General features: G+C 42.1%; 1 protein-coding gene across 1 annotated transcript; it reads right to left on the bottom strand.

Moving 5' to 3' along the window:
• Window positions 1–12586: 12586 nt before the first annotated feature.
• Window positions 12587–18633, bottom strand: plk2b (polo-like kinase 2b (Drosophila)). The gene is made up of 14 exons (XM_031856661.1): window positions 18323–18633; window positions 18120–18227; window positions 17893–18009; window positions 17481–17610; window positions 17073–17256; window positions 16668–16866; window positions 16397–16544; window positions 16100–16194; window positions 15642–15774; window positions 15341–15421; window positions 14857–15016; window positions 14455–14584; window positions 14187–14297; window positions 12587–13985 (listed from the first exon to the last, which is right to left on the bottom strand). Exons 1-14 carry the CDS (start codon window positions 18542–18544, stop codon window positions 13794–13796), a joined length of 2010 nt encoding a protein of 669 aa, XP_031712521.1. The 5' UTR covers window positions 18545–18633; the 3' UTR covers window positions 12587–13793.
• Between the last annotated feature and the right edge of the window lie 34 nt (window positions 18634–18667).

Below are 18667 nucleotides of genomic sequence, written 5' to 3'. Positions count from 1 at the left end.
AAAGCTTTTGAAGTTGTGAAGAAGAGTTCAATGATGGTCCAACAGCTGAATAATGAGCTGTCATTTCTCCTGACATCTTTTAGAACCTTACAAAAGCTGCTCAGAGCTGCACTTTTTTGTCTATTCCAGGAAACAAAAGGAACCTTTTAAACATCCTTAGTTAATATACATAAGGTCCCCTCTGATTCAAAAACTTTATTACGTAACGTATCCCACTACAGTCAAAATTTGGCAAACAAATGTCTCTCTTGTCATTTGGTTGTATTTACCTATCAGCACTGGGCCTCTCAATCCTTGTGAGGTCAAGTGCAGCGTAATACGTAGGAATCACAAAACTATGATGATCTTTATCAGTAATTTTGTACTTTTTTAGACATCACATGAAATCCTTTAATTCACTGAATACTGACTATTGTGGCAAGAGCTTGCTTGGTCTCAAGAGGCTCTATGTGTTTTTCTCACTTGCCCTGAGAGAAAAATAATCATGAACAAAGAGACACACACATGCATGAACACACACACACACACACCACCATGCACATGCTTTGCCCTAATTGGCTTGCTATAGCTTGCAGTTTCCCCCCCAGTGCTTAGACAGTTGATTGCTAATAGACTGAACCCATGGGTTCTGCTGTGAGGCTCCTGCGTCACCTCAGTGTTAATCAAGTCCCTTACCCAATCGCAACAACCCCCCACCAATCTTTTCGTCACGTAATTCCACAACAATCACACTTTCTGTTTAGCTGCTCACAGTGAACAACCCACTACTCTGAACTCAACCCTCCCTCTAGCTGAAATTCTATTTTCTTCTCCTTCAGCAAACACACTCACAACATCTGTAGGAAAATGACTGCACTGGAGCTGCAACAATGAATCGACTAGTTATCAATTATTACATTAATCAAAACTATTTTGGTAATCGATTAATTGGTATATTAATGCTAATAGTGTTTTTTTCTACAAGTAATTCTCTGAGTTTCTTTACTCCTCTGTGACAGTAAATTTAATATCTTTATGTTGTGCAAAAAAACAAGACATTTGAGGATGTCATCTTGGTCTTTGGGAAACACTGATCGACATTTTAAAGACCAAACAACTAATCGATTAATCAAGAAGACAATCGACAGATAAATCGACAATTAAAATAATTGTTAGTTGCAGCCCTAGACTACGCTGATGCTAAAACAAAATTGTGGCTACTTCACACTAGTGACAGAGGTGGAAAGAGTAGCTACTAGACTATTGTAAAGAAAAAGTACCGTTACTTACTGAGGTAAAAGTATTTGTGTAAAAATGTACTTAGCCTAAATAAAAGTGAAAGGTGATCATATATATGATACTACTGTTAAATTAAAGAACATATTTAGGCTACAAAATAAATTGCATAAAATGCCAACGTATACACTAGCGGAATAACATCAGCATCATGACCCCTGATGTCCAAACCAACACTAAATTCAATTTACGGCTCTGTGCTGTGCTTGTTGACGTTCTCATGGAGAGTGAGTGTGTTGTTGAACTCAAATGAACGGAATTCTGTGAGTCTTGAGCTCCGCGTGTCACTTAACGTTCTCGCCAGTGGTGCATCAAATTCATTAAGGCAGATCGATGCTGTACATTTTTTTGCGTGACTGCTTGTTTGTACAGTTCACTAATACTATCTCTGGTGACCTCTGACACCCCCTGCCTGTGAACTTACACATTGGACTTGTATTTGTTCCGGAGTGTGGATCTCAGCCGTCCTACGGCCGCGGACATCGGCTTCTTCTCTTCCAGTTCATCGGGGCATTTCCCTGCGAAACTAACAGGAAGCGGTTTGAATATGCAGGTTTGTAATACTTGTTGTTCCGTGCAATACATGTGATAAGAATTCAAAATAAAATTATAGTTTTTTAAAAGACAAAAAGTAGAAGATGTCTACATAAAAAACACTTTCTTACTGTGACAAATGTAAATGTATTTACTTCCACCCCTGTGGAGGAAACATGTATTTCAATGCAAATATGAAGCAGTGGGCATTCGGTTAACTTTCCCTTGACATATGATTAGAGTGTTATTCACCAGCACCCTAAATTACTTAATTGATTAATTAAAACTAATATATTATTATTTCATTGGAGCAGAATATCTTTGGACAAAGTAAACGTCAATCTCTGTGGAAGAGCTTACACCTATCCATCCGCATGTTTGATAACTATGATTATTGTGACGGAAACCATGTAGACTTTTAATCAATCATACACACTAACTGTAACTGCACTGAGGCACTGTAGGCCTACTGTCCATCTCACTTTTTGCCAGAGTGACTCAAATGCTAGTGGTGTAGTATTACAACTTGTGGGCATGTACGATACAACACAGTTGCTAAACAAAGCACATCTTCTCTGTGTTATGTCATCTTTGAAAAGTAAAAGCCTAGTTGTATTTTAAAAGACATCAGTACTCTGAGGCCTCTGGCAGTAAAATGTCTCTGGCCGAGGCTGTGACACAAACACTGATGCTGCAGTCAGTCTTGGTCATATAACGTTGTCTAGCCAATGCGTCAGAGGGGAGATTTAATTTATTTTGAGTAACAACGAAGGAGAGAGAGTGATAGACATAGTCATACGCCTCCAGTTTCAAGTTTGAATTTTACTGCCAGCTGGAAAATAGTCTACCTCCTATGAGTGGACGTGTAAACGTAATCTGATTTTGTGTGTGTCCTATGACTGGGGAGTATGTAGAAATCCGAGAGAAACTGCCAGCTTCATCGTGCCATCAAACTTTCTGAGTCAAGTGAGTGAGGGCTGACTCAAAACATAGATAAAGATAAAACGATAAAAACCCTGACAGGAGCTTTTAATAATGAATGCATGGAAAATGCCCTGACAGCCTTTATTCACAGGTGTTGAATCAGAGATAACATCTCTGAGAATCCTCGAATTGAATTACTCCCTATTCTTGGTAATGTGATTGAATTTCACTGACAGCAACAAAAATATGAAGATAATTACGGTGCTCTTTGCAGTGCATCCTGGATGCTGAAAATAACTTCCGTAGAGTTTGGAAAGGCTTTGGCGTACATGTGTGTGTGTGTGTGTGTGTGTGTGTGTGTGTGTGTCTGTGTGCATATTTTCCTCTCACTGTGTGTATTCCCATTGGAGATCTCTGGATGTTGACACAAGTTCGTTTGGCTGCAATTTAATCCCCCATCTCTCAAGGAAGATGGCACCCAATAGTGACTTCAGACACTCATGCATCTCCCATGGTTTCTGAAACAAGGCTTCTTCTGCCCAGAGATTGCAGATAAAAACACTGCAAGGCACAGGGATTGCCCAACTTCATAAAACATCTTCCTCATTCTTGATATGGGAGGTTTGAGGGTTGGACTGGTCTTGGTCTTGTCTGGACTTGTTTATACTGTTGCAAAAGCTTGCTTGTGGACATGCTTTCCTATCAAGTGACAAACTCCGGTACTGAGAAATAAAGTAAAAGCGGAAGTGCCAAAAGCTGCGGTTCTTCGAATGGCCACTTGAGGCTGGCAATGATGATTCACCACCTTGCCCAGTTAGGCGGCCAGCACTGCCAAGAGGGCAACAACTGGAGCCACCCACCGTGGCAACATGCGGTTCTGAAAAGTGAAGCCAATGCGTTAGTGCCTTCAACTTGCATTATTTCTAATGGCCAGCATGGGGCGAATCCTCTGGTTGCAAAAAGATGTCAGATTGTATAGAAGTCTAGGAGAACATGACCCTACATCTCACTTAATTTATTACCTCAGTAAACATTGTGAACATGATTTCATGGTCTCAATCACTAATTTCAAGTCTTCTTCGATACAACATGATGTTCATTTGGTAAATTATAGTCCCATTTAGAGTAAAACAGACAATAAAGCAGGGTATGCTTTAGGGCGTGGCTACTTTGTGATTGGCAGGTCGCTACCAGGGCGTTGGCTGGTCTGGGAGTTGTCCGCTATTTCATTTTACAACTTTAACACTTTCACAGTGCGTTTTCAGTTTATTCAAAAATATAATTGTAGCCTTTTTGGTTGTATAAAAATGTCCTTTTCAGCGTGTATTTAGCTCCACCCTCTGGTGTCACTACTGTTTGCAAAAAGCAGAGATGGCGACGTCCAAAAAGCTAAGATGGCGATGGCCAAATGTCGGACTCGAGGCTTAAACATGGCAGTCCACAAACCAATGGGTGATGTCATGGAGACTACATCCATATTTTGTAGAAGGCATTTTTGAATGTGAAGGGCAGTCAAGGAGAATACTTTCTACCAATATTATCTGATTATAGCTGAGAAAGAGGTGGAATTGTTCATGCAAAGTGCTGTAGACTGCATCCAACAAGATCCACAGGCTGATAAAGAACAACAATGCTTTCTTCTATTTTCTACAGTTGTTTATTGCTACTCAGGACCATGACAGTGGGTCCACCACAGTCATGTGTGTGTAATAAAAAGCAGACACAGGTGAGTTATCCCACCGAAACTATATCTCTGAACACACCCAGTTCCCCAGATACACTCACCTCTCTCAACACTTCTCTCATTCCTGTGGATACACAGTAGTAATTATACACATACTCAGTAACATGTCCACACTATAAATATATCCCTTACAGGTAACAGTTATGCCTTCAAAGGTTTACTGCAGTTCAATTTCAAGGTTAGTAAACAAGTACAAGTACAGAGGGATTCACAGAAAAATGGTTGAAAAATCCAGCTGGTGGGAGCTGGAGTTAATTACTTGAAACTCTTGATTTTAATCTACAATGATGCATTACGTTGTATACAGCTTGTCTTATAAGAAATTAAATTATATATGAAATCATAATCTGAAAAGTAAGTTTTGACTACAGCTGTCAAAAACATTAAAAGTTAAATAATTCCCTGAACGAATAAAGTAACAAGAAATAAGTACAAGGACGTAATCACAGCAATTGAGTAAATGTACTTTGTTACTTTTCACAACTTCATATGGACAAGGGGTGTAGTGATATACCCGTATTGACAACATGAATATTTAAAAAATGTATTATTGATAATCCAGCGCCTCTTAAATCATAATTGTGTAACTTCTCTCGTATTTTAAGTGTTATTTATTTGCCAGAAAGAGACAAAATACACAAAGTTAAAGAGGAATTTGACTAATACCATCATTTTGTGTTTTTTGATTTTCTATAGATAGCCCGATAATAGCAAAAATCTGATATCGTGACAGCCCTAATAAGGAAGGTCAGCAGGCCTTTGCAGGACAATTACACTCACATCTAGAGTTTATAGTCTTTTGTTTGCATGAGCTGCATGCCTTTGAACCTGGAGAGCCAAATGAGGAAAAATCCTACACACATACGGGAAAAACCCAAAAAAACCCACAGTGACAAGGCTGAGGTTTAAATCCACTGCTTCACTGTGCTGCAGTGAACCTGTGTGTGCACAGCCAAAGCACATGACATTACAGCTACATTTAAAAGGTGTTAGTCAAGCTTTGATATGGGTCTCCAGGTGGGCTTTTAGTTGACACACACACAGATGCACAGACAAAACATACAATTACTGACAGTCATCACATCACTCTGAAGCGATGGTGAGTAAGCTTTTTGTCTGTATTGCTGCACTTAGCCGGGGTAGTCAGACAGGTGAACTCGGCAGAGCCTCACATGCATTATGACACCTGCTCCTCTGCACGGAATGCAAACTCATCTGGAAGGCACAGAGCAAGTCTTCATATTTGCCATATCAAAACAATCTCTTTGAAAGATTTTTCAAGGCCTGAAGAGGTGAAAGTATCTGGTATTTCACAGGCAAAATAAAGATTTCTTTTCCACCTTTACCTATTAATTATCTTTTAACCTCTTAGATTTTTTTATGGGACTCTTGAGGGAACCAAACTCTGACACCTCGATGACATGAGCTGTATGGCATCATCTATGTAACACCAGCAATGCCACCAACTACTGCTGGATTTATTATTTGTCAGTACATTTATTAAATATCTGCTGTGTTGTTGTTTTGGCTTTCCTTCAATTTGTCTCACAGGCCATATTTAACTTTAAGGATTTACAGGGCTGCTTATTATATACCCATTTTCAATACTTAATAAGATAAGATAATCCTTTATTAGTCCTGCAGTGGGGAAATTCACATGATCACAGCAGCAAAGTGGACAGTGCACACAAGATACAGAGTAAAAAACAAGAGCAACAAGTAATATAAATAAGTAAATAAGTAATAAACAGTAAGAATATCAACTAAGTTAATAGTCCTTAGGATCTTTGAGAGTGTGTAGTCCACCTCCTCCTCCTCCTTCTTAATCCTTAAACTCATTTGGTTTATGGTTCCCATTTCATCTGCCAGGCCAAACAAAGGATATCCCGTAGGATGTGTTCCTGTTCACTTCCCCCTGAAAGGAATACAAACAGTGACAACAGCTATTGTCCTTCCGAATGGTTAACAGTAAACGCCATGACAGTTCGTCAACAGTTATTGTGTCATATTTGGCTAGCTGAAGGTTTATTCACAAACGCATGTAGCTTACAGAGCAGGCGTGCGTCAGTCATTCTCAATCATTCATCAGTGCCATGGCAGCTGCTGCAGCCCAGTAACAACCAGTACAACTCTTTCACCTCTCCTTTCACACCTTATTGATTCTAGCAGCTAAGAAATAGACAAAACTTAATAAAAAGTTACCAGAATCACAATTTACCACAGATGAGTTGACTTTTTTAAAATCATATGTATGTTTGGGGATTTTTGTAGTGCTTGAAGTTTATTGGTGTTAAGGCCCTAAACAAAAGTTTAGATAAAAGGACATGATTGTGATAGTTATGTTTGTATAGCCACATGGTTTCTCAAAGGTTTTATCTATGTGGATACTTCCTGTGAGAATCTGGAGAGTCACAGTCAGGGGAGCATAATGCTGATGCAAGTGAACAGGAAACGACTTGGGAAAACAAAACTAAGACAAAGTAAGACATGAGAGCAATTTGCTACTTTTAACCAGAAATGATTTCAAGGTGAGCAGCAACATGTATGTTTAGCACAAAGTCTCTTCAGATGGTATGACCTTCTTAAATCGAGCTATTCTGGAGACAAATGCGGGTAATACCACAGTCTAGATTTTGAAATGTTTTGTTCATGCCTGGCAGCAAACATTTTGCATCGACAGGTGTTGAATGATTCAACTGGCGTACGTGTAAGAAGGAAGACCGTCCAGTGTTGAATTAAATAACCAGTGTTTACAAATTCACATTTCGTAACCAATCTTATGAAACAATATGATCATAACAAAGTGTGCACACAATACATGGAGGACCAACAGAGAGCGGCCACATAAATTACAGCTGGGTGTTCACCGTGCGTTCGATGATGAGGATGTCAGTTGCCTTGGAAACAGTAGTATGTCTCCCACTCAGCTCAATGGGAGAGCAAGCGGAGACTGACTATCTATTATCAGAGACGATGCACTGATTGGCTCTGTGATGGGGCTGTCAGACGGATCCCCGGGAACACTGCCCTACCACGCTAACCTCATGCCAGACTCTCCAGCCTCCTCTTTGTACTGGCATTTTACCTTTTTTTTCCTCCACGCCGGGAACAGGAAGAGAGTTTTCATGAATGAGAGCAGCTAGACACACAAATAGGGCAGCAATATGTTGAACACACTGTCTGCAAATGAGAGGATGTTTAATTCAGTCGTTCTCAAAGCAGCTACAGCTGCGTAATGAGAAGCGTTTCTTTTTTTCCTTGCTTTCGGTGAAAACATTCAGCTGATACTCTGAATGTAGCAACGTGTGAATAGATACCAGTTCATGGTCCCTCTGTATGGTTGGACGGTTGCGTCACAGAGAAAGCATATTTGTCTGCCACACGAATCATTCAGTTGAACATACTGTAAATTGTTCCTTTAAAGAATAAAGAAAAATCACAATGTGATGTCCCTTTCTTTCCTCTTCAGCACAGGCTGCTTCAAAAATGTTTTGGTGTCCGGAAATGCCAGCACTCTGAAGTATCATCAAAGATTGTGGAGATTCATCTTCCTCCAGCTGACATCATGAAGCCGATCCTCCTCCATCCGGCACCGCAGTCCAGTTTTGTCCGCCTCTGCATCTGTCTTGTGCATGCTGCGAGGACGGCAATTTGGATAACATTACCTTTTTCCATTTACCGGACCAAGGCAAAAGCCAAAGGAGCATGGGTTGTGTCACACACCTGTCACTTACATGTCTCTGAACGAACTTTATAGTAGTCCAAACTTCTCCAACTTTATGATTGTATGATTAGTAAATAAGGAATTTGTTGTAATAAATGAACAAACCACACCATTACCAAAGAACAAGAGCTGCTGTAGAGCTTCTCACTTCAGTCAGAGCTACTGAAACTCAGGAGAGTGGATAATATACAGTTTGCAGTTTTATTGGCTCTAAAGAGTGCGGGCCTGCTGGGACATTGGTGGAAGCTGTAACATAGAATTAAGTCACAACCTTGTATCAACAAATCTGCTAGCATTGATGTTGACAAATATATATAAATACACAATTTGCACATTGCATTTTTGTTACATAGAAACATACGTCTGTATCTAGCAGTGGTAATAGATTGTAAAGCTCCAGCATGGATAGAGAAAAGATAATTAACATTCAGCTATTAACTTATTGGGCAACGAAACCCCACCTAAATCCAAAGGGAGATGGTGTGTGTGTGTGTGTGTGTGTGTGTGTGTGGGATTTGCTTTGTCCTTCTATATCCTCAATGAGTCACAGGATTGAAACGTTGCTTTGAAGCCTCTGGAGTTTCCTCCCTCCACAAGGCAGGGCTGTATTTAAACACTTGCCACACTTCACGGATCTTTGCTAAATGCCTCGCTTCCCACATTTAGTGACACCAACACTGCTCAGCTTAAATAGCCTTTGAACCACGTGCCTTGAACAGGCTAGTTGGTGTTTTGCTGCTGGCTCAAACATGAACTTTGTATATCAAGTTTTGGGTAAGATTTTCAGATAGACAGACAGACAGACAGGCAGACAGACAGACAGACAGGCAGACAGACAGACAGACAGACAGACAGACAGGCAGACAGGCAGAAAGACAGACAGACAGACAGCTTTTGAAAAACAATCATTGGAACCAATAAAACATGACAATGTCCTTGATAAGCTAATTCGCGGACAAGTTAAACCTTGCAAAGAGGAATTTGAGTATGAGAAAGGGAACCTTTCATTTCCTGCTATGGATGGAATGCAATGTCTACTTTAGAAGAGCTTAAACAATAATTATCTCCCAACCCAGTGCATTTCAATGATCATCCGTAAAACTACTATGCTATATAATGACAGGATGGGGAGGTTGATGCTGCAGGACTTTTGGTTTGGTTCCCACAGGAATTGCAACCCGAAAAGCTAAAACTCCAGGGGACAGGTTTTGCAGTTGTTTCTGTTACCGTATTGAAATATGGTTGATGATTATTATATTACTAAGAGGCAGATCTGGCCTAAATACTGGACTGCCTGAGCGGCCTTTATCAATGTCCCGTTTGTGCCTGCGACTGAAATGTTTAATTTACTTTGGTGGATGTGTTCTCTCAGCTTGAGTCACAAGTCTGAAGACATTTTCTGAAGATTATTTCTTATCATACTATATCTAATCTTTAGACACAGGGATCCATACTCCATTATATATTAGGGGAAAACAGCAGTGCATGTGCCTAAAGACTAGATGTAGTACAGTATGATAAGAAAATGGCTATACAAACTACAAGGAGTAAAATTAAGTGTTTGGTTTGTGATCTCACAGCAAGTAAAATATCAAAGCTATGCACACATACTGTATGTGTGCATACACTATGTGTGCGTAGAAAACGTTTTTCCTCATTTCTCAAAAATCCTGACTTTGACTATTGATCAAAGTGTGATTTTTCATGTGATCCAAAAACGTTAGATACTTGCCCAAAGTAAGTCCATCCCAGATTTCCATATTTTAGACCAATCAGAACATAAGATGTTGTGGCATGTTTCCTTATCATACTAGCTATAGCCTTTGGGCAGAGTCTAGAGGAAGTGCTGGATGTCTGAATTTGGTGTACAATCATTACATTTGGAAAAGTATGTATCGCATCGTATTTGTTAATGCTTGGAATTTGACATTCTAGTGATACAAAGTACAGTCACTGCATTGTCTAAAGGTGTTATATCTTCTATTCATGGGAAATGGCTGAAAAAGCTCAATGTGTTGGATTTTTCATTGCTGTGGCAGCTCATGCAGCATGAATCTTATCTTTGTCTGCCCACACACAACCACGGGATGTTTTTATTAAAGAAGTCAGCAGGTCGTCACCCCATTTTCGAGGAAGTCACATTCTCTGCTGACATCACAGAGGAGGGTGCTGATGCAGTGGAAGGACACGTAGCACAATCTGTTATCATAAACATCAGACTATGATGCTCATCCAGAGCACATGACAGCTTATGCCACAGTCCAGCGGCCATGAGATGAAGACGACTGTGTGCAACGGTTCATCTCGGGTCACTCCGGCTGAGTTAGTCTGACACGTATGATTAATGTCTGGATTAAGAAAACCTCCACGACATGTATTTAATAATAATCAAAGAGCTTTATGCTAATTGTGTATATTGATTGCATTTGGTTACTTTAGTCAGGATCCTTGGTTTGAGGTTTAAACAATGTATTGCAATAACACTCATTTTAGGCCTCGCTGTCTTTTTGCTTCTTTACTCTTTGGTGCTGATTGACTGCAGACTTGTCTGTACATTTTGATTTATTAAGAAAATATAAATCCAAAAGGTTCTATTTTCAACAAGAAAAAAACCAGAAACAGACCATTACTGAGCGTAATTGGCCATGCACTGCATCATACATGGTGACTCATTCTCAACATAACTTATTTATTGGTCTGAAAGGAACGGAAGTACGTCGAAAAGCAAACACACATAAACCTTCTTACGTGCTTGTACACACTCTGGACACATTTATTTTACATTTAAGACTGTATTTGTCTAAATTGGCACTGGCAACGTAAGTTTGACTGCTGTGCATTGCTCATCTCTCCAGTCGATACTGTAGGCTACAGCATAGAATGAGCCAAGCTACAGTCATCCCAGCTCCCTCTATAGTACATCTGTTTGTGTCCACATAGTAGGAGGAGGAGTGCTGACATTTGATATGCAAAGGCCCTCTAACCCCCCAATGCCTCCCGGCGTGTGCACAAATCAAAGCATGTTTCTTCTTTTCTTTCTCAGGCAGAATGTGCCTACTATCACTTTTAGCGTCAATCTGACTCACTCCACTGCCTGCAGAGAACTGTATAGAAGCTAAGGTATACAGATACCCGTTGGCACTCCAGCTTAGACTCATTCCAAAGCTGAGCCTGTCCGCGTGCACAAGACTTTTCCGACTGTCAACGTGACATTACCGAGGAGCAGCAGCTTTGTGTGTGCGATACTGAAAACTGGCAGCGTTATAACATGACAGTGACACTAAGAACATCAAGTGAACTATTAGCTTTTTGAACTCCACAGGTTTTTTTTAATTCGCTTATCTATGCTTATCAGACGTGCAGAAAGTTCCCATGAGGCCAATAGAGCTGATGAGCTAACAAATGCTGACTCACAGAAGAGATCCTGACTTGACCTGAGTGTTTGCTTACAGTGATCATCACAGGAGCTGAATCTACACTGGACTGGGTAATAGTTCCCCTCACATAACCTCAGAGAAGCTGCCACTATTGCTCTCGCTTGCTTGGAAAGAGGCAGCAGTCTGTTATTAATTTGGTTCATCCCAATTGCATCCATCCGATGGAGATGCTGCACTCCTCTTCAGATGTTAGGACCAGGGGTAAAAATGCCCCCGGAGGCCAGAAAAGTTCACGTCATGAACAACATCTATTTATGTCTGACTGAAGCATCCATTTCAGGGGCCATTACTGTCAAAGTACGCACACACAGACCTAGAGGTGTTGTCATGAATAATTTCTGCTCTTTCTTGTAGGCTACTTCCTGTGCTGCTTCTGTCAGCGTGGGTCCGTTTATGCATGAGAGGCATTCATTATTGAACTCCGAAGAGCACAGATATTCTGAGCGAACATCCAGAGGGATGACTCAAACATCCATGTTCAACTTCCACCATTACATAAGCGCGGAGGGTGACTAGGTGTTCAACGGACAGCCGGATCAAATACTCGTGTGGAGAACAAAGCGCGTACAGCAGAAAAGCGGATCAGTAGTGTGTCATGACACGAGCTCCGACTTTCAGCAAGGAGAAACCGTGCCAGCTTTCATTTATTTCAGACTCTCCCAAACTTGGTCAGTGGTTGCTAGTTTCCATGGTTACAGTCAGTGAATGTGAAAGGATGTCTAAGAATGATCGTCACCTCAAAAGCTCTGATGCAATCACTGACATAGTACGACAGTCATTCCATTAGGCTGCCTGTCCTTCCACAGCCGCATGCCACTATTAGGCCGGCTGGGTGGTTCAGAAAGACGGCCTCTGTTGATCAGTGCCCTCGTTTGTATGCGAAGTAGCAAGCGCCCGTTTGTGTAAGACAAGGTCAGCCACATTGCACAGTCAAGTCCTCTTTGCCATCCTCCATTTATCACTCCGGAGGAAAAGTCAGCAGCGTGAACCTTGAGTATAAACAACTTCACTGTAAACATGTTCTCTATCAAGTATCTCTGTGTGCCCATTTCCTGTGGAAGTTTAAAGAGAAAATACTTGCTTTGACTTGGACCAGCCCACACATAAGAGTTGTTTGCTCTAAATCTCATCACACCGTACCATACATGAACTGCTTCTTACATATGAAACAAGGACATGGTTCATTTTCATGTTTGTTAAATTGCATCTATTTTGAGGGAACACTCGGAAAATGTAATAGCAGTAAACATCGAACATCTTTTAGCAGACGGAGCAAATTGTGCTTCTGAAAATAAATACGGGTACAAACAATCAATGAGAAGGACAAGTGCTCAGGAGTAGTTCTTATTTTAGAAAATGCTCTTTATTATTAAATAAATACTGCACCTTTTATTTTGCACACAATAAGTTATTTAGGACATGTTCTACCATGATGATAATGGCTCTTAAGGGATACGTAAAGAATCCCTGGTAGTTTTTTTTTCCTTCTTCTTTTTAAATGCAATTCTCTCCCTCTCATCATCCCACTGGTTCCCATCTCAATGTGCCATACCGGCCGTCATTAAAGAGAACAAATCACAGTTTTAAGAGTTAGTGTGAAGAGAGACACACACACACACACACACACACACACACACACACACACACACACAGGTTGGCTGTAACATACACTGTACATCATTTACAATATTCCACAGTCTAGCTCTGGTTACATTCAGAGCTTCAGTTTATGGTTTGCCTCTATAAAACAGCATCAGCTATACAATACATCTTTAAGCTGGTGCCAGCCCAGCATTCGTCTTTTCTCCCCAAACATCCCTCTTTCCCCCCCGAAACAGCTGGGGTTCACATTCATACCAACATAGTCCATCTTTCCTCTTCTCCAACAATCAACATACAAATCAGCCCTTTGCCATCCACCATCATTGTGCTACAATTCATTCCCCAGTCTCTGCGTGTTACCATTTTGTTCCCCCCCCCCCTGCACCTCTGCTGAGTCATGAAGGTGCAACAGTGTAGGAATGTTAATTAACTTTTCACAGGTCCATTCTCAAACTTGTCCTTCCCACACAACTCTGGTCCCGCTGCAGCACTGCAGTAGCACACTGCGTAGATTTCTCTTGTGTAACGCCGTCCAAAGCGCATTATCGTAGGTTTAGCTGCACCTCTGCAGAAGCATGTTGAGGGAGTACACCATGCGTTCGCGCAGGTCGGTGGGGCATCCTGACGTCAGCAGGGAGCTGAGTTTGAAGGTCTTGGAGACGCGGTCCTCGTTGATGTATGTCAGCATGTACTCATCCCTCTGGCAACACAGGATGATCTTGGTGTGGTCGTGGTAAAAGTTGATCTTTGTAGATAAAAAAAAAAAAAAAAAAGTTATATTAGTTTATTCTCTATCAATTTTGGGCAAAAGACCATTGCAAGTTAACTTTTTTCTGATGTGATTCGTGGTCTAACCCTACTCCTCTGTTGATCTGTGTTATGCACTGCACCTAAAACGTGTTGCTTTGAGCATGCCCAGCAACGGATCTGTTTCCTGTGTGTTTACCTGGAAAGTGCCGTCGTTAAAGAGCATCATGAGGGCGCGGTCGGACTTGAGCCACTGCAGCAGGTAGAGTCTGGGCAAGTGTGCATCCGTCATACTACCCAGGTCCCCGCCCTGAGAAAGCAAAAGAGTAATGCAGCAGGATTAGACAGGCTGCAACATGAAAGATACCATCTCTGATGCTTCAGGGGATGGAAAGACAAAGACACATAATAGCAAGAGAGATATACATTACGTAAAGAGGAGTGGGTGAATAGAGAGATTTACTTACATCCATGAGGTTCTCCTCCATGTAGTGGGAAAAGTACTTGAGCACAGTCACCTGGCCCACAAAGTGTTCAGGAACCTCGCAAGTAGGAAAGACAGAGCGCTGGCCCAACTCTGCATAGTAATGGATGGTCCTGAAGAGAAGGAGATAAACACAGAGTTACACAACCACTCAGATAAACACTACAGAAATGGAGCAAACATAGATGGATTTCCTTGACATTCAAAATCCATTGGTATTCTTGACTGAAAATATTCCTCTTGCTTGAAAACAGTTAAGGTGATTCATGTGATAACCTCACTAAGTACTACAGCATGCTGAAAAAAAGCCATGTCCATTATATGTAGTGACTAGTAACTGTCAAACTGAAGGTAGGGTGTGGTGAAAGCACAGAATGGGGCATACTTTCTGTCTGGCAGGAGGCTCATGTGAGTGCCGTTGTTGAAGAGAACGCCCACGGTGTAATCAGACAATTGGTAGCCAAAGCCGTACTTGTTGGAGTAGTCCACCCATTTAGTCACCCATTGAAGACTGCAGGTGTTTGAGCCCTGAGGAATGTCATCGGCTGCAAGGTGAGAACACAGAGGAGGATTTGATTACAATTAAAAAGGAAGATTTAAAGAACAGACAACCTTGAGCTTGGAGCAAATGTGGGTGTGTCAACAAAATCAGGGAGTGCATCTTTAAGAAATTAAACATGGAGCATGAATCTACATGTTCTTTGTGAGTCCTTTAATCGACATGTCTCTCTGTTTAGACAATTCAAGGTTAAGTGCAGGAAAAGAGCTTTAGTTGTATAGCGAAAGCTTTCAATGTGAAACTATCGGATCCACAATGTGTACAGGTTGAAAATCATGGCTTTGAAAATCATTTCAACAGGTCGACTCACCTTTAGGCATATTCTCCAGACATCCCCTCAACACGCTTGCAACGGTCTCAGCCACACTGCCTGTCGTGCTGTCTTCCAGGCCTTCAGGAGCAACAACAGGGCGTCACTTAGCTTTATGTTACATTACAAGAAATTATTTTGCATTCCAGTTGTTACATCAAATCTCTATTTTCTTGCGTGTGGTTTACAGTTGAAGGTTAAAATAAAAAGGGTATTGCATAACATCGATTCATGCCTGTGTGAGATCACTGGGCTGTGTGTGTGTGTGTGTGTGTGTGAGAAACCAGGCTGGTGAGCTTACATTCGCTGCTGCTGCTGCAACTCCCCAGGCTCCCCCTGACGATGAGACGGATGGTGTCTCGCGTCGTCGGGGACTGGCTCTCCGTTGCTGTGCCAACGGGGCTCTCGGCAGATGGCGGAAGTAGACTTCCATTCTGACGGTGAGAAAACGGTGACGAATCGGGTTAGAATCTCGGAGTTTGGATAATCTCTTCCCACTATGATTAAGCAGTCACCCACGCCACGGATGCAAAGCGGAGGGCTTTAAAAGGTTGAAAAATAAGTGCCTTTAGTTTGCTTTGAAATTGTGCTGTTGTGAAGTTTTAGTGCTGCATCAGAGTGACTCATTGGATTTTCCTCAACATGATATCTCATTCCCCCGCCAGTTTATTTAATGGCTGTATGAATAATGTGCCTGCAACACCACCTACACTCTTGTAAACATCCTCTTTTGTGTTGAATATTCATTCAATGTCTTACCTCAGAAATCTTTTTGCTCTGCTGTTGGCTGATGACAGTTCTCTCCAGGTCATGCTGCAGTTTGTAGATCTCCTCTTCCTCTTTGGTTAATTTATCTATCAAAGGCAATGACCCACACACACAGACACGACATCTTAACCAGCAGCTACATGAACTGACAGAGCAATAAAATGTGAATTGAGCTTGAAGTCGTCTTATGAATTAGATTTAATGCTGCCTCTTGTAGCAACCACAATTGTGCAAAATGAAACATAACTGGTGGCGTTTAAAGTGCTCAGAGGCTGATGTAATACTCACTCAGAGTCTCGTAGTATTTGACCTTGTCTCTCTTCCCCCCAAAGAGCGCAGCGGCAGCTTTCTTGAAGAAGCTTTTGGCGGGACTTGAGATGTGGAAATCTGGTGCTGAATGGCAACAGCTCGCCGGCAGACGCTCTGGACTGAAGCCCTGTGGGGAACGAAAGTGGGTCAGTGGTGGGAAGGCGGGGTCACTGTTATACTCCTACAGAGTGACATTTAGTGAGACAGACAGAGAGCAGAAACAGACAGACAGGTGAAAATAGGGTCTAACCTGTGTGAAGAAGTCGTGCCTCAGAATGTGGTCCAGGTTAGGTCGGTCCTCTGGGATCTTGGCTAGCAGGCTGGTGATTAGCTGCTTAGACTGTGGCGACAGGGAGGAGGGCAGGGAATACCGCGCCTCTCTAATACACCTGTACGTCTCCTTCAGGTTGGTGGTTTCAAATGGTGGTCTGCCCAACAGCATGGTGTACCTGGAGCAGGATGGAGGGCAAAAGTGAGCCGAGTTCCATCACTAAAGACAAGTGACTGTAGGCTAAACAGGAATGGACCACGGAATTTGATGCCAATGTGTATTTTTGAACTGATTATCTATTAGCAGACTGTCATTCAATAATAATTTAGATAGTTACTAAACCATTTAAGCATCTAATGATGAATTTACAGTTCTCCTACTCACATGACACAGCCTAGAGCCCAGATGTCTGATTCACAGCCGTGGCCCTGCTTGTTGAGCACCTCTGGCGACAGGTAGTTGGGAGTTCCACAGATCGTCTTCCTCCGGTTTCCCGCTGGCTCCAACTTCGCAGCCAGACCAAAGTCCCCGACCTTCAGCTCCATCGACTCACTCACAAAGAAGTTACCTGTGGGGAAGAAAGGGGCCGTGATGATGAGCAATTGATATTCACCCAAGGATCAAAGGCTAAATATTGCACAGATCCCTTGATAAACTGATTACAGAGAAAGAAGTGGGTTCGTATGAGAAAGAAAAAAAGAGATATCCTCCCCTGTACAGAATGCATCGTTACAATTGTGCACAAAGCGTCTCAGCACTGTAGCGTGTCACTGCTGTGTAAAGATTCCTTACCTAGTTTCAGGTCTCTGTGAAGGATCTCTTGTTCATGCAGGTACTTTAGTCCAGATACAATCTGTCTTAGATAATAGCGCACCTCTGGCTCAGTAAGCACTTTACGAGCCTTCAGGATGTGAGCCAACGACTGCAAAAAGACATAATGTAGAGAGGAAATGATTAAATGAAATTCCTCAAGTTTAATTATTCTAGAAACACCTCTGAAGAACACCTCAACAAAGTGAATTATCCTTAATGTAAAAAAACTGTAGGGAGATATGTAGATTTGCTGCACAATACAATTAAAACAGAAGTATTTTACAGTGGGGACAGACTGAGTGCTGCCTCATTGACTTTAGGTGCAATGCAGGTGTTATCCAAATTTAAAAGTACCGTGCGGACACTTAAGTATGTGACAAACAGCACTTACTTTTCTACTGCAGTATTCCAACAGGATATAGATGTTCTCCTTGTCCTCAAAATGGTGATAAAAGTGCACAATGTGCTTGTGGTGCAGCGCTCGGTGCAGCTCAATTTCTCGGTCAATCTAGCAGAGGAAGGCACAACATGGTCACGATTGCAACTAAAGGCAATTTTGTGATAATTTGCTGTCTAACCACAACAGTGCACACAGGCACCGGAGCCGTGCGCGCTTACCTTCTCTCGTTGGTGAGGTTTGGAGACGCGTGCATGCGGGATGATTTTGGCTGCGTAAACTTTGCTGGTGGAGAGGTCGGTCATCTCATAGCATTTTGCAAACCCTCCCTGGAAAGAGGAAAAACACTGTTAACATACTGCGTCTTCAGGTTACAAGGAAACCCCCCCCAAAAAAGCGACTACATATTATATGCTCGCGCTACCTTTCCCAAAACTTTTCCACGGCAGTAGCACTTCCCCGTGGCCGGGTCAGTGATTATCCTGGCCATCTCCGAGGGCGCACTGCGCTCATCCATTCTCTTTCGCCGAGGTTCGCTCGACTTCTGCGTCGCCTCACACATACTACTACTACTGCTGCTGCTGCTGCTGCTGCTGCTGCTGCTGCTGTTTGTCTGTTGGGGCCCGATATTTCTCTGTACTTCCATTAGAGGTGGTTTTTGTCGTCCCGCACTCAGAATGCAGCCCGGAGCCCGTCTCTGAGTTCTTATAGTCTGGCATCCACCCCACCCGGCTGTCTGCCGCCCTCTCTCTGACGTCACGGTGTGAAA

This window comes from Anarrhichthys ocellatus, unplaced genomic scaffold, assembly GCF_004355925.1.
Source record: "Anarrhichthys ocellatus isolate YVR2014 unplaced genomic scaffold, GSC_Weel_1.0 scaffold17, whole genome shotgun sequence".
NCBI lineage: Eukaryota > Metazoa > Chordata > Actinopteri > Perciformes > Anarhichadidae > Anarrhichthys > Anarrhichthys ocellatus.
Note: the sequence above shows the minus strand (reverse complement) of the source record. Positions and strands in the feature narration are given on the sequence as shown.